Below are 13,838 nucleotides of genomic sequence, written 5' to 3'. Positions count from 1 at the left end.
CCAGCTCCTCCCTAGGCCAGCCTGTGGAGCTGTTATGAGCTGGCATTTACAGAGTACTTGGAAGCCTCCAGTACCTTCCTTTTGCATAGGGTAACTTCTCCACACCCTCCTATAAAAAGCAGGACAGAGATGTTACTTCATTTGGTGCCAATAAATGGGAGTAGGATATTAATTCAGTGAAAACAGGTTAGTCAGCAGGACTTTAATTTATTTATTCTGGAGACTGAAGATTAGCTACAAGGAATTTGGGTTTGGATTTGGAACCACCTGTGGTCCACAGGAAACTTTCTAAGGCAAGGAGGACCATATGAAAATGAGAAATATAACACAAATATTTACAGTCCTCCTGACAGGGAGGCGTTTCTGACTGTTCACAGAATGAATGGCAAACTCCCTGCATACAAAGGACTTGCTCCTTTCCAATAAAGCATTAGCAGGCAAAAAAATTGATGATTTTCCTTCTCCTCAGCTGACAACAACACCTCTGAACTCTCCCACCAAACTCCCCTCTGGGACCAGAAGTATTTGTACCTAATGCCAAGGGTGGGACAATAGGTAAAGGTTTTCCCCCACCTGGGTTTGGTTCACTCTCTGGGATAAACCAGCACAGCATATAAACTGGCTGTTTATAGGTCTCGTTGCTGTGCTCATAGCATCTGCCTACCATTAGCATTTAATTGAGCGTTACTACAGAAACAACGCAGGCGGGTTTCCGCAGCAGAGCGACGTCACCGTGAACACCCCACTGCAGCAGGCAGGGCACAGGAAGGGCACAGGCAGGGCACAGGCAGAGCAAGATCCTTACTTTCCATAAGGCCTCCCCTGGGCTGCGGGACGAGCTGCGTAGTAGTACTGCTTGAACTCATCCATCCACACCTCCGCAGTGCGCTTGGTGTTTCTGAAGGAGGCAGCAAAAGACAGATGAAACCAAGGAAGCCTCCAAGATAACATTTTCCAAAATGTATTAACTGATCCATCCTGCTCTCCTCCTACCCTCAACTTGGTCTTTGGCATCACCCAAATCACCTTTGAGACAGCCCACTCCTTACTACTAGAGAAGGTACTCCTCCTCCTCATTACTCCAGGGACCAAACTCATCAGGCCAAATAAATTGGGTGAAGAATTCACCATTTCAAACTCAGCTGGATTCTTTGTATCCACCATACTTGGAACTGAAGGTTCTTTTAAGCATCATCTCCCAGGCAGGAGTGCCTGGTGTTTTATTTAGTGGCTTGGATGGAGCTCAGAAAAGTAGTGAAAAATTTGCCAAAGATTTGCAAATATTTCCTTTGAGTCAATCCTGTATAGACTCTCCTGCATTGCACTCCTGGATCTGACTGAGGCAAACCTCAGCATTCAAAACTTAAGAGGAACCACCCCACCACAGTGCATAAATATCGGTCTTCCACATCAGCCAGGTGTCTGCAGGTTTATGAACCTCAGCAAGTCTTCTGTTGACTTGAAATGGCTCTAACTCTTCTTGCAAATATCTTTGTTGCTCCATGCCTATCTGCCTATCTCTGCTCAGGCCAGGGGAGTCCTCCAATCTCCTGTTCCAAGGTAGGCCGGTGCCTCTAAGCTGTTGCTACGTCACTAAACTGCACGTGCCATGGGCAGGCTCTGGATCCAGCCAAGTCGCAGGAGGCCAGAAAAGGAGACAGTCAGCATGTGAAGCCAGCACTACACTGGAGTCCAGGCTCACTCTGAAGTATGGGCTGTGTGGAAAAAAATCAGGATCTGGCAGAAGGGTGGAGATATTTTTTGCTAACATCTCTACTTAAACAGAAGTACTACATAGCATCAGGTTGCCAGAAGCTGTTTCTCCTCTGTGTCTATATACTATAATATTAAGTTTAAGGCTGATAGATATCATAGGGTTAACAACATCCAACCTCCTGATGCCTACAGGTATGTTTCTCCAAACTGCTTTTCAGTTCCTTGATGATTCATGGGCTTCTTCCCCTCTCTCTAAGGAAATAGTTTAAGTGCTCTTGTTCAAGAGATGACTGAATCAGTGTTTACATCCGTACCTAACCTTCCCCAAAGTGCAGGGTTCTTTTGTTTGGCTTCCTGATCTCATCTGGATTTACAAGAAACACGGGGATAAATGATGAGGCTCACACCTACATGATACAGGCATCCCCTAGGTCCCCAGAGGCCTGTGCCAGAGAAGCAGCCAGAAGAGCTGTACCCATTCAAGCTCTCCTTGCTCCTCCTGCAGGTGATGCAATGCAGACACTACCTTTTCCCTCAGGTTTGCACTGATGTCGACAGCAGAGATTTTGCCACATCCCAGCCTCTTCTGTACGAATCTTACTTCAGTACTAAAAGCAAGAGCCTTCCTCATGACTCTCAAACTAGTGCTCTCCTCCTTGATTCCAGCAATGCCCTGTGCCCCTCAACACCGGCTATTCAAAGCAAGGCGACAAAGTCCCCTTCCTCCCCCACACACTGCATGGCTGGAAATCATGTAACTGAGAAGTGTAATTTGCACTCCCCCAGCTCGTTGTCTCATGTAAAAGATAGGGAAGCTGCAGAGAGCCTGGGTCTTCACAAGTGCTGCTGGCTCTTTCTAACACTGGGAAGCCTGCACTAAAAGGAATGCCTGGTGTGTAAGCACTCACAACTGCAGGTTAGCTGAGAAACAACCCTGTATTTAGTATAAGTACCCCACGTGTTTGTCGTTTACTTAAGCAACAACGTTTGGCCTCACAGTCTAAAAACAGAGAACATCCCTCCTGACCTCGCTAGCTGCTACCATCAACTTTCCCATGCCTATTCTCACTTCTGGATTGCCTTCTTCTTTGCCTGATGTTTTCAGGATCTTAGCCCATTTCAGCCAGCCATTTCAGTATCTCATTCAGCCTATGTTCCTGTGTTTGACGAGAGGTCCCCTTCAGCTGGGATGCCCTGGCAGTTCCTCCAGTGTACATGCCAGCAAGGTGCGCCCATTGCTGCCTCTGCTCAAGAGACAGCACCAGTCCAGAGGCACAGTCACCCACTCCAGCAAGGTGCTTGGCTCCCCTCTTGGAGAGACTTTGGGAACCAAATTTTCTGGTTCGGCTAAGCCATGCTGAACACGCAGCTAAGGTCACTGGGTACTGACAGACATTGCTGGCAGCCTGATTGCAGGTCATTATAAATGTATTCTGATGACTCAAGGTCTAAATCATTTGCTGTTCCAGTAGCTAGTGGTCAGAGATGTGCTGGGGCCATTCCTCCATTTCTGTGCTGATGGAAGGTACCATATAAATGTCCTATTTTTGTCATTTTCTCGACACTGTAGAAATCCTGCAGGACAGTTGTACTAATATGCACGTTCTTTGGCTCAGGAAATTTCTGCCCAAGGATATTTCAGTTTTCTAAACAAACTTTCCTCCCTGTCTTCTCTCCTCCTCCCTCCCTACAAGGCAGCTCCTCATTCTGTTTCACAAAAAAGAGCAAGTACAAATCACTTACTTAATGTATGTATTGGCATTTCCCTCTGGAAAGACGTATGGATGCTTCTTCCGGAAGACATGCCCAACACGGCTGCAGGGGATGATTTCCAGGCTCCCTCCGCACATCCACACACGGAAGGAGATTTCTACAAGAGAAGCAGTTTCAGCATTTTGTCTTTTTGTCCTAGAGCAGTCTGGATTCTAGTGTTAGCTCTCACTTCATCCCCTGCCACATTAAACTTGGCTAAATCAATTACCAGAGGGGCTCTCCTAGGCAAAACTGCCTTAAAAGTGCATTTCAAAGCTTCTTGCAAGCTGTTTGAAGTCAGTGCACTTGAAACCTGCCTCTAGCACAGCAGGTGCTATCACAATGGCAAGCATGAGACAGTAAGCAGGTCCCTTTCCATGCAGCCCCGCTTACATTGCAGAATTGTCTTGCCAGTTTTGTGCTCCCCTAATTACTTCTGCTCTGCCTATTTCAGAGTCACTTCCCTCCAAAGGGCTGCCAAGTTCACCACGAGAGGCTATGAGTTCTCTTTATGAATGACTACAACTGTCATTTTCTTTATGAATCCAGCATTGATTTTGCAAACTGAACAGGGAGTTGTGCATCCATTGCCTGCCCCAAGATGGACTGGAGCTTACCCTGACCAGGTACTGTGCCATCAGTGCCAATGTTGTGGTACAATATGGCACACACCCTCACACAAGCAAAGGTCAGTGGCGGGAGGGATTATCTCAAAAGTCTGGATAAGCTGTCAGTATGGGAAATGACTCCCAGTCACTCCAAGCCACTCACTGGCTGGCCCATGGGGCCCTTCTTAAAGAAAATGAGCCTGTGGCACAACTGATACCAGAAGTTACAGAGCTCTTGGCAGGGAGCTGGATTAGGTAGGACAGGTGAACAGAATGGCTGATCTAATGGGCCCATCTGGTCCTAATGTTTATGAAGCTATGAATCTGCAGCTCTATTGTCAGGAAGTCATGCTCAGACGGAACCAGCATGGAAAAGAAATGAAATTAAATTGAAAAGGCTTCTGCGGGTCTTTGAATCCTACTTTATCGACTGTTGACAGTATAGAGCTATAGGTAGCATGTATCTACTCCAAAACTAATAATTCATTTTCACCCCCCCATTTAACTACAGAATTAAGACAGGAGGACACCCATCATCTTTGCCAGCTTGTGCTCCCAGCAGTCCTCTCACATATGCCAAGGCAAGGATGACTTGTCCCCAGGTCAGATGCTGGCAAGACAAGCACCTGTGGCAGGCAGGCCAACTGGGCAGTGTGGACAGGACTCCTCCTCCTCCAACGGCAGGCGCTGCTGGCCTACAAAGCTGCCATCCCTCCAAAAACAACTCACAGTTTCAGGGAGCAAAGGCGAATTGGAGTCTGGACCTCCAAAGCCTTCTCAATACACATGGCTCAGCCCCAAGTTGCATGTTGTTGCAGAGGTGGAAGCCAGGTTAATGTTGCTCCCATCCCACTCCCAACACACCCGCCTGCTCCTGAGCTGATAGAAATGGGAGGCTGACACAGCTGCAAAGACTTGGTGTGCGGGCCCAAAATTCAAGGCTTGATCCCATCCCTAACAGCTGGCCCTGGGAGCAGGGACAAACAATGGCAGTGGTGGGAAAGCACAGTAGGGAGGAGTATCCCTTCCCAGAAATTCCCTGCCCTTCCCTTTACTGCTGTGTTTACACGCAAGAGCTGCAACAGCAGCTGGAGCCTCACCACTTTCCCCAGTGCTGGGTATTAACAGGTCAATAAAAGGCGCCTTTGTGCCATGTCCTGGTGCTGTATTGGGAGCAACCTTAATCACAGCTGCAGGGAAATGAGATTACGGCAGGATATGGCCACTCTAAGCTGCTGTGCTCAGTTCCCCTTGCATGTGGCTGTCGCTCTCATTTGTCTGGGTGTCACAGCGCCAGCCACTCTGCCAGTGCTGCTGTGTAAATTAGAAGGGTGTCTGATAAAAGGGGACAACCAGACAAGCAGCTGTCGATTGGACCACAGCGTGGCTACTGCCTCATGCTTTCCCCTCCTCTGGTCCTTCTGCTCAGCCTGGGAGAAGAGCAGCTCCCTGAAGCGCTACAAGGGAAAGACTTGCATCGCTCAGTCTTCGCCTGGTCTTAATGTAAAGCCTAATGAAGACATGATCTCTGTGCACTGCAGTCTGGAATAAGGACACAGTGCTGGGGAGGCATGAGATGGTGAGGACTCTGAGTTCCCTGCTTCAGACTAGTTGCACCCTGCAGACCCTGCTCTAGGCCCAGCAGAAACAATTAAAGCACAGGTTTCCTCCAGCAGGGATGACCCACGGAGTCATCCATGGCAGCTAACAAACAGGGTATCCAGACAGGCAGCCAAGAGCTAAGTGCCTCAAGAGAAGGTAAACTGAGGCACCAGTTAAAACATGGCACAGGGTCAACTCAGAGGAGCCAGGGTAGCAGGAAATGACAGTGTGCATCACTTGACCCTTGAGAGATATTGCCAGTGCAAGTGGTCCCTTCAAGTGGCCCCAAGAAGGGATGTGAGCAATACGCATTGGGGTGCACTGGACTTGGCCTTCATTTGGCAAAATACCTTTAGCACTTCTTGCTGGCCTGCAAGTCCTTTCTGCCATTACTCATCTAGAGGGAATTAAGTACATTTAAGAAGCAAAACACCTACAATGTCCTTCTTCCAACACAAAGAGACTCATTTTTGTTTTGCCTAAAGTCTCCAGCCCCCTCTAGTTGCACAGTCAATAACATTAAAAGCAGCAGTGATGTTCCTCAGGACCGGAGTCCTGCATCCCCTCAGGACTAAGCTACCAGGAAAAGCATGGTTCACTGCAAGCACCCAAAATGAGCAGATGCTTGGTCAGCTCCCGCTCTCCATCACCTGCCCAGAACTGACTGGGCCCAGGAGGGTCTCAGCTGCCCTTGCTTATGTGCAAAGGAGAGACACTGCCCTCGACTGCTGTGCCTGCAGGAGATGCAGCTGTGAGCCAGGCACACTGCTGCTCTCAGGGCGATGGGCAAGAGAGGATCTGCCCTGCTACTATGCAGACCTGCATTTTTTTGTTGCAAAGTTAACCTGCCTGGCTTTCCTTTGTCACACCAATGTCCTGGCACACCCTGCAGCACAGCCAGTGTATATTCAGCTGGGACCAGCCTTCTGGGGCACAGTGAGGGAAATCTTGTGCTCTGCTCCATAGGATGGGCCATAACCACATGTAAGGAGCACAATGCCTACCATTACAGGGCATTGGACAAGTTGCCAGGATGGAGCTTCCCCCAAGAGCAGGCTGTCCTGTCACTGTTCATCTCCCAGGAGCAGCTCGGGCTGGCTGCTGTCAGAGGCGAATGACAAGCAGCGACAGCAGGTCAGACACAGCGTGACAGTCCTTCTTCCTCCCACTTCCTGTCTAGTTCCTTTCTTTGTTTGGGCCATTGATCCAGCGGGGGAGGCAGGAGGGCTGTCACTCCTCTCTTTGGTTTCCTTAGAGCCACCCCACTCAGACACTCTGGGTCAGTCTGGTGGCAAGATACCCACCCACAGAGAGAAAGCATGAGTGAGTGAGATCCTACTGCACAATAGGATATAACTAAATATATATCTAGGGGGACAAGGCATGTGAAGCAAACAACAGTGCCAGGCAGCGAATGGATTACTGCAAGGTGGCAGCATCTGTTCCCTTGGATGACTGACAGCATTGCTGTATGTGTTAAGACACAAGATCCTTCCTTCCTGGCTAGCCATACTCCCCAGGGGTGCAAGCTATTAAAGCCAGGTTCTGATCTGTCTCACTGACATCCAATGCCTCCCTCTTCTTTCCTGGATACAGTGTATTGCTCTAATCTACAGCATTGCTACAGCTTCAAAGAGAGAACAGCCCAACCTGATCCAGCTCCACCTGACAAGGAGGACAAGGGACAGGCTGTTACCTCTTTCATGTGCCCTCTTAATGTCCATCCTGTCCCGTGACAAGGGGCAGAGGTGACTGAATTTAGGTCAGCTCTTAACCTATTATTTTGGTGCAGGAAAAGTGAGTGTCATGGAGAGCCTGGCAGCACTCAGCCAGTCAGTGACACAGGAATGGATAAGCAGTTGTGTTACTTTGCCACCTATTTGCAGCATGCCGAGGTAGCTACTGTTCCAGGTACTCTGCAAATTCAAGGAGGCACTGATGCCTCAGTTCACAGCTTTGAAATGCTGTTGGCAATGGAATAAGACATATCTTTGCTTTATTAAGGGGAAAATAAGATCAGGAAAGAATATGAGGGCAACACCAAAGCTGAAAACTCTGTGGTTTAGGGTATTTACCTACAGAACATCAAAGCAGCATGGAAGACAGGCAGTCCTGCATCCCAGCAATTGCTCAATTCCCATCATTCCCATCAACAATATGGTTGTTGGATTCCTTACATTACTGAGACCATAACCTATGAATGTCAGTGAGGGAAACCATCCAGAGCATTCAAAGCAAAGTCCAAAATGACCTTGTATCCATCTGGCATGACTCCGAAAGAGAAACCAACACAGCAAGGCAGAGAATGAAGAAGAATGACTCACCGAAGTTCTCCCCACCCCAGATGTCCATGGCACTGTCATATTTCCCCAGGTGGTTGAACCAGGCTTTGTCGATCACAAACAGCCCTCCAGCAATGATGGGTGTCCTGCAGAATGGGTAAGGAAGAGAGGACACACTTTCAAACACTGGATGCACAGAAGCAGCCCTTCCCTTTGCCTCCTTTTCCATCACTGGGACATTACCTATGTACTTCCTTCTCACAAAGAAAAAAAAAGGACAATGTACTTCAAAATGCATCTGAGCCTTTCTTTCAGCTGCCTTGGTATTTTGCTGTCAGTCAGAAACTGCCTGGCACTTAATGACTGCCTAATGCACCCGTTAGTACAACTCCTACAAACCCAAAGTTCACAGCCCTGATTGTAGGCTTCAGCATCCAAAATGCACTTAGCACTTGGGGGGTTATTCACTCAGACCAGCTTTTTGCCTGGAGCCAGCCTATTAAGAGCACCATTCCACCGGGGAGAGGAAGGCAGAGCCAATTCAGAAAGGCTTTTTAAAAGCCATCACTAGCTGTGTGATCTTTATTTCAAAACAGGATTATTTTTCAGACTTTGGATTAACTAAGAAAACTGCACAGAGAAGGTCCATGGAGGAGGGGAGGGCAGACCCAGAAGATAGCTTGAGGAGAATTGCTGTTTGCTGGCACAAGTCTCCTCCATGCCTCACAGCCCAGCGCTTCATGGCTGGGGCTGCAGACACCAGCACCAGGCTTGCTGCCAGGAGAGATTTTCGGCAGACTGAAGAACTCCCTCCACCCCACAGCATGAGGACAGATGGCATCTCTCCTGTTCAGTTTTGCTCTCTCTCCTGCACATCCATTTCTGAGGAGCCTTCAGTGAGGTTCAGGAGAGCAATGCTGATCTGGAAAGACTTGGCCTAGACATCGTGGGCCAAGGCCTTATTTTTAAGTGACAGCTGAGCTGAAAGGAGCGGTAGTCTACAGCACTGGGCTTTTTCCCTAACCACAACACCAAACCCTAACCATTACCAAAACACCAATAACCATAAATATATCCCTTCTACCTTTGTGGCACTCTCAGGCTTCAGTGCTGGGGGTGAAGCTGTACTGCAAAACCCAGGCTAGCCAGAAGTTTGCTATAGGTATTAGAAGTTCAGAGGTGTCCTGGAAGAAGCAACACACCGCTATGGTGTATGGGGACACACATCAGGTCAGAAGAGAAGCCTGTCCTGCCCCACAGGTGCCTCCTACCCCTTCTTGACTTACTTAATGGGTTCGGTGGGATCAAGTCTTTTGGCTTTCTGCTCCGGGGAAAGCTGCTCCCATTTGAAATGCAAACTCCAGTCGAAACCTAAAACCAAAGCAGAGAAGTGCCATGGGGACATTAGAAATTGGTATGAATTGGGAGGCAATGCAGGATGCATAAGCTGTGTTTGATGAAGCATTTTCCCCACTTTCAAATGACTTTAGCCACACAGATGCAGCTCTTGGGAGAAGAGTCCAATCACTAACATATTTTACTACTATGTATGAACAAGAAACAACACATTGCATTACAATTGCAAAGTCAAGCACTCCAAAGGCAGAAAAAGTCAGAATTAAAGCTGCTGCTGAAACCTTGCTTAGTCCCCTTGTGCACACGGACACACACTCTGACGGATACTGCATGCTACAAATAGCACAGGCATACTAATAAGCGCTACAGTTGCATCCTTCATTTATTGCCTAGATATCCCCCATCTCCTCCTGTCACTTTCAGTGCTGCCCGGGATGGCTTTGACATGACCCTTCTTTCCTGCCTGACTGCCTTATCCACTGTAGCAAACACTATTGCTCATGCCACACTCACCTGTCTCTAGAATAGCCTGGAAACAGCCAGCGGGGAGCACTGAACAGTGCTAATGCACTTTTTTTGTGAGGTAGCAGGAGCCAGAGGTGTGGTGCAAAGCCACCATCTCCTCAGGCCAGTGCATGTTCACACCACGGCTGGACACCCACAGGGCATGCATGACGCTGGGACTTACCTCCTCTGAGGTCTGAGGAAGCCGCCACATAAGCAAAAGTGTCCAAGTTGATGATGTCAATAACGGGGCTGACCACTCGGGTGGGATCCTGGAAAGCAGGACCGAAAAGACCTATGACTTCAGATGACACCACTCAAACTGGTCAAGGGATTCTCCAAGCTGCTGCAGACATCAGATGGCTGGAAATGTTGGCGTCATTCAGGATTGTCAGGGACCAGTGCCCATCACTGCCTCCTCCTCCTCAGCCATCACATCGATTCAACCAAGGAATTAACGGCTGCAGCACCAAGTGGCAGAAGTACTGCTGGGAGCCAGGGGCATGTCAGCAAGAGAGGCTGGAAAGACAGGCACTCTCTGTCCTGGGAAAGAGGGCTGTGTGCTGCTGGGCTGCTGAGCTGGCATCTCCAACCATCTTGGGTTTCACCCACAGTCTTGCCCTCCACAGGCTGGAGGGCTGGATGCAAAGCTCCTTCTGCCTTTTGCAAATTCACCAGTGTATTCCCCTTTCATCTCACTTTTAATCAGATTTCAGAAATCAAGTGACAAACAGGCGATTGAAATGACAGAGGAAAAACACAGTCACATAGCTCAAATACAGGTATTTTTTATAATGCGCAAACTATGGCAGTACAGTTAAGAGTTTTGCCAAAGGTGTGAAAGGGTTAAAAAAAGAAGACCTGATTTATTTAAAATAGCTGGTGGTGATTTAATTAACATCTTGCTATGGGCAAAGAGATTATACAAACAGTTATGAACAAAAATATCTACAGGAGGAAGAGACTCTGACAGCTTTGACTGGTCTCTTATCTCCCTTTTTCTTTTCGAAAATCCCAAACTCCAATTATAGCTCAAACTTCAAGGTTTTACCCTCACTAGATCAAATTGTTTTTCACAGCCATACAAAGGAAAGCATCTGAGCACACACGGGCTTGCTCTCTCGCTGGGAAAAGACTTTGTTTTAGAAATTAGTCCTGACAAAGGAGTATTCAAATGCAGCTGTAGGAAGAAGCAACCAAAGGCCATGAGCTGGGAGCTGGACTGGAGCCGATTTTCCAATTGAGCATGACAAATACTTGGTATTTCCATAACAAGGTCAAGTCAGGGGTCTTACCATCACTTTCTGTGAGTCAAATATCTCGCTGAAAGGGCAAGGTCTGCTCTATCTATGTATTGCATGGGGAAACTCAAGTCACATCCAAGCACGATGAGCCTTTCAAACCCATGAAACCCATCGTGGCTGCTGCACAGTGCCCCCCCCAAGCTGCCACAGCCCAGTACAGCCAAGCATCCTGCAGTTGCTTGAGGGCAGGGGAAAGATTTTAAGCAAAGCATCTGCTTTGTGTGCTGAACACAGCATGGAAAGGATTGTATACACTCATTTAAAACTTGTCCCTCAAGCATCTTATAGCTGACACTCATCTCCAACTTCAATTTCACTGCTACTCATTGCACAGCACAACTTCTTGTAAGAAAATCCCCTTCACATCTGGGCTGAGTGCATTACTGCAAAACGCTACCCTTGAGCAGTGCTGCCTTCTCCCTGCCTCACTTTCCCTGCCATGTCCTCGGAACATTTATATTTACTCAGCTTTCATCAAGGTCTGTCTGACCCTCAAAAGAAAAGCATGGCATGCTCAAGAGCACAGCGCTGTTGCTATGATTTATTTTGGGCTGAGCACCAATCTTATTATAGGCAGCTTCATCTCTCTGGTTTTTTGATACCCACTCATGGCAGGGCATGTTATTATTAACAACACCCAAATCTTCAATTCTCTTTCACAAACCTGAGAATTCATTTCCCCAATACGCTTCTCAAACATACCAACGTATGGATCTAAATGAACAGAAAAAAACTCTGAAAATGGTCCTGAAGATAACAGATACATTTAAGCCTTGGAGAAGGACCTTGACTGCAGCTTGTCTCCCAGCCTCTACATCATGACCTTGTAATGGTCAACAAAAAGGGCCACAGTTGCTCCTCTGGCCCCACAGCAGGATTAGGCAAGGTAAGAGGGTCAAGCTGCCCCCGTGTGCATCCCCCTTCCCAAGAGAGCACCAGACTGGAGAGGTATTTGAGCTGTAAGTAAGGGGTCGCCATTCACTGGTTCATCCCAGTGCCATTTGTAAATACAGTTTTGGGGCGAGCTTGTTGAGTCATACTGTAAAAATACCTCAGGCTGCATAATTACATTTTTAGAAAAGTTATTCAGTTGAAATGCACCATTAATGGCTTTAGAGATATTTGTTCCATAAGTAAAAACAAGAGCCCACGCACTCTCAGTCATGCATTTGCAAACACACTGGTGCAAGACACCGACCATCGTTGCCACTCCCTGGGACACACACCGTCCTAGGCACAGGTCTGACACCCCTCAGACTCCCCCTCATTCCCCCACACTCCATCACTTGCTTTTCCTGCTTGTTTCCAAATCCATATGCTGGGTATGTGCTGCCCACACCCACAAGTGAGTGTCAGCCTGGGGGGGATACCATCAGCTGCTGGGAAAGCTCGATGTAAGGCTTGAGGGGCACTTTCACAGGGGTGCAAGGTGCCACACATGAGCTCTGGTGTTTCCTACCATGAAAGCTGCAGGAATAGCTGCTCTGGCTCAGAAAACAAGGGAAGTGATGTGCAGGGGTGGGTGGCCGGTGGTGGAAAAAGTGTCCAGGTTTGCTTTGAGGCGCTCAGCACCCATTTGCTTGGAACTTAAATCACATTAGCTCAAAGCAAACTGTTCCTAGGAGTAACAGACTGAGAAAATGCTCTTCCTAGGTGGCTGATCCTCACGGAGTGGTTGGACAGGGAGCCCATCTCTTGAGCACAGCCTGAAGGTGGCAGCAGTAACATTTCATACACTTCACTGATCAATATTTTAATCCTGATGGAAAGGATGGGTACGGTGGTCCTGGGAAGAAGGAAACCAAGGACTCTGCCCTTATCCTGCAGCTCCTGCGAGCAGTTAAAAAGCAAGCAAGTGGGACTGCCCTTGTTTTGTTAGTCCCTCAACACTCTTTGTAGTATGTCTCCCTTGCTGCCTGGGGCTGTAAAACACTGGACAAAGCGAGGGCAGCACAAGCAGCAGTGCAACCTTATAGACTGCCTTCCTTCCAGCTAGAGAAAGATTCAGTCCAGAAGAGCAAATAAAAAAAGTCCACAGAGGTGATGTGTGCATTTGATGCTGTATTCAGACCAGGAGGCAGTGAAACTCCTATGGTGATGCTGCACATGGCACCAGAGCTGCGATTGATAATATGAAAAGACCATTTTAATTACATTTATCAGTAGTACTGTTGCCCAGCCTGCACACCAAGGTTGGGACCTCTCCAGCACTGGCTGCACTATGACTGCCAGCAGCACCAACAGCTCTCCCCTGCTGCAGAGGGACCTGACCTGGTGCTCTGCCCCCCTTCCCCTGTCCCATCACTGGTGCACAGAGGTGGGAACAGCACAGAGGTGTTCTGGCCCAGCCAGAACAGCTATCACATATGGAGGCGTGAAAAGCAGGATGCCTTGGATGAGGGGCACTGTGAACACCAGCTAGGCAGATTTCTCCATGACCCACCACCTCAGCTTTCCCTTGCTCCTCAGATGCCCTTATGTCAACATAGTTCAGTAATTTTAAAATTACTGAGTAATTAACACTACCAATGAGGAACCAGAGGTGTAACGAAGTGAAAGAACAAGGCATGGAGAAGGGAAAGGATCATGCATCTGTGCTGAAGCTGAAGGCTTCATCCCCTGCACCCTGGTGTCAGCAGGTCACCAGCACAGAGCTCCCCCAACTCGAGTGCCAAGGCGCCGGGAGCCTCCGTGTGCACGTCTGGCAAGAGAGT

The 13,838-nt window shown here is 48.3% G+C and overlaps 1 protein-coding gene across 1 annotated transcript in view; it reads right to left on the bottom strand.

Moving 5' to 3' along the window:
• The window catches only part of GALNT14 (polypeptide N-acetylgalactosaminyltransferase 14), a 100,577-nt gene that overhangs the window by 15,508 nt on the left and 71,231 nt on the right, over positions 1-13,838 (bottom strand). The window contains exons 7-11 of the mRNA XM_027712951.2: positions 10,005-10,092; positions 9,247-9,331; positions 8,003-8,106; positions 3,460-3,586; positions 806-898 (exon numbers count right to left, since the gene is read on the bottom strand). Coding sequence (XP_027568752.1) covers positions 806-898; positions 3,460-3,586; positions 8,003-8,106; positions 9,247-9,331; positions 10,005-10,092 — 497 coding nt within the window. The remainder of the gene's footprint in view (positions 1-805; positions 899-3,459; positions 3,587-8,002; positions 8,107-9,246; positions 9,332-10,004; positions 10,093-13,838) is intronic.

This window comes from Pipra filicauda, unplaced genomic scaffold (genome assembly GCF_003945595.2).
Source record: "Pipra filicauda isolate LSUMZ 115617 unplaced genomic scaffold, ASM394559v2 scaffold143_size2779998_pilon, whole genome shotgun sequence".
Lineage (NCBI taxonomy): Eukaryota > Metazoa > Chordata > Aves > Passeriformes > Pipridae > Pipra > Pipra filicauda.
This window is presented reverse-complemented; position numbering and strand designations above follow the sequence as displayed.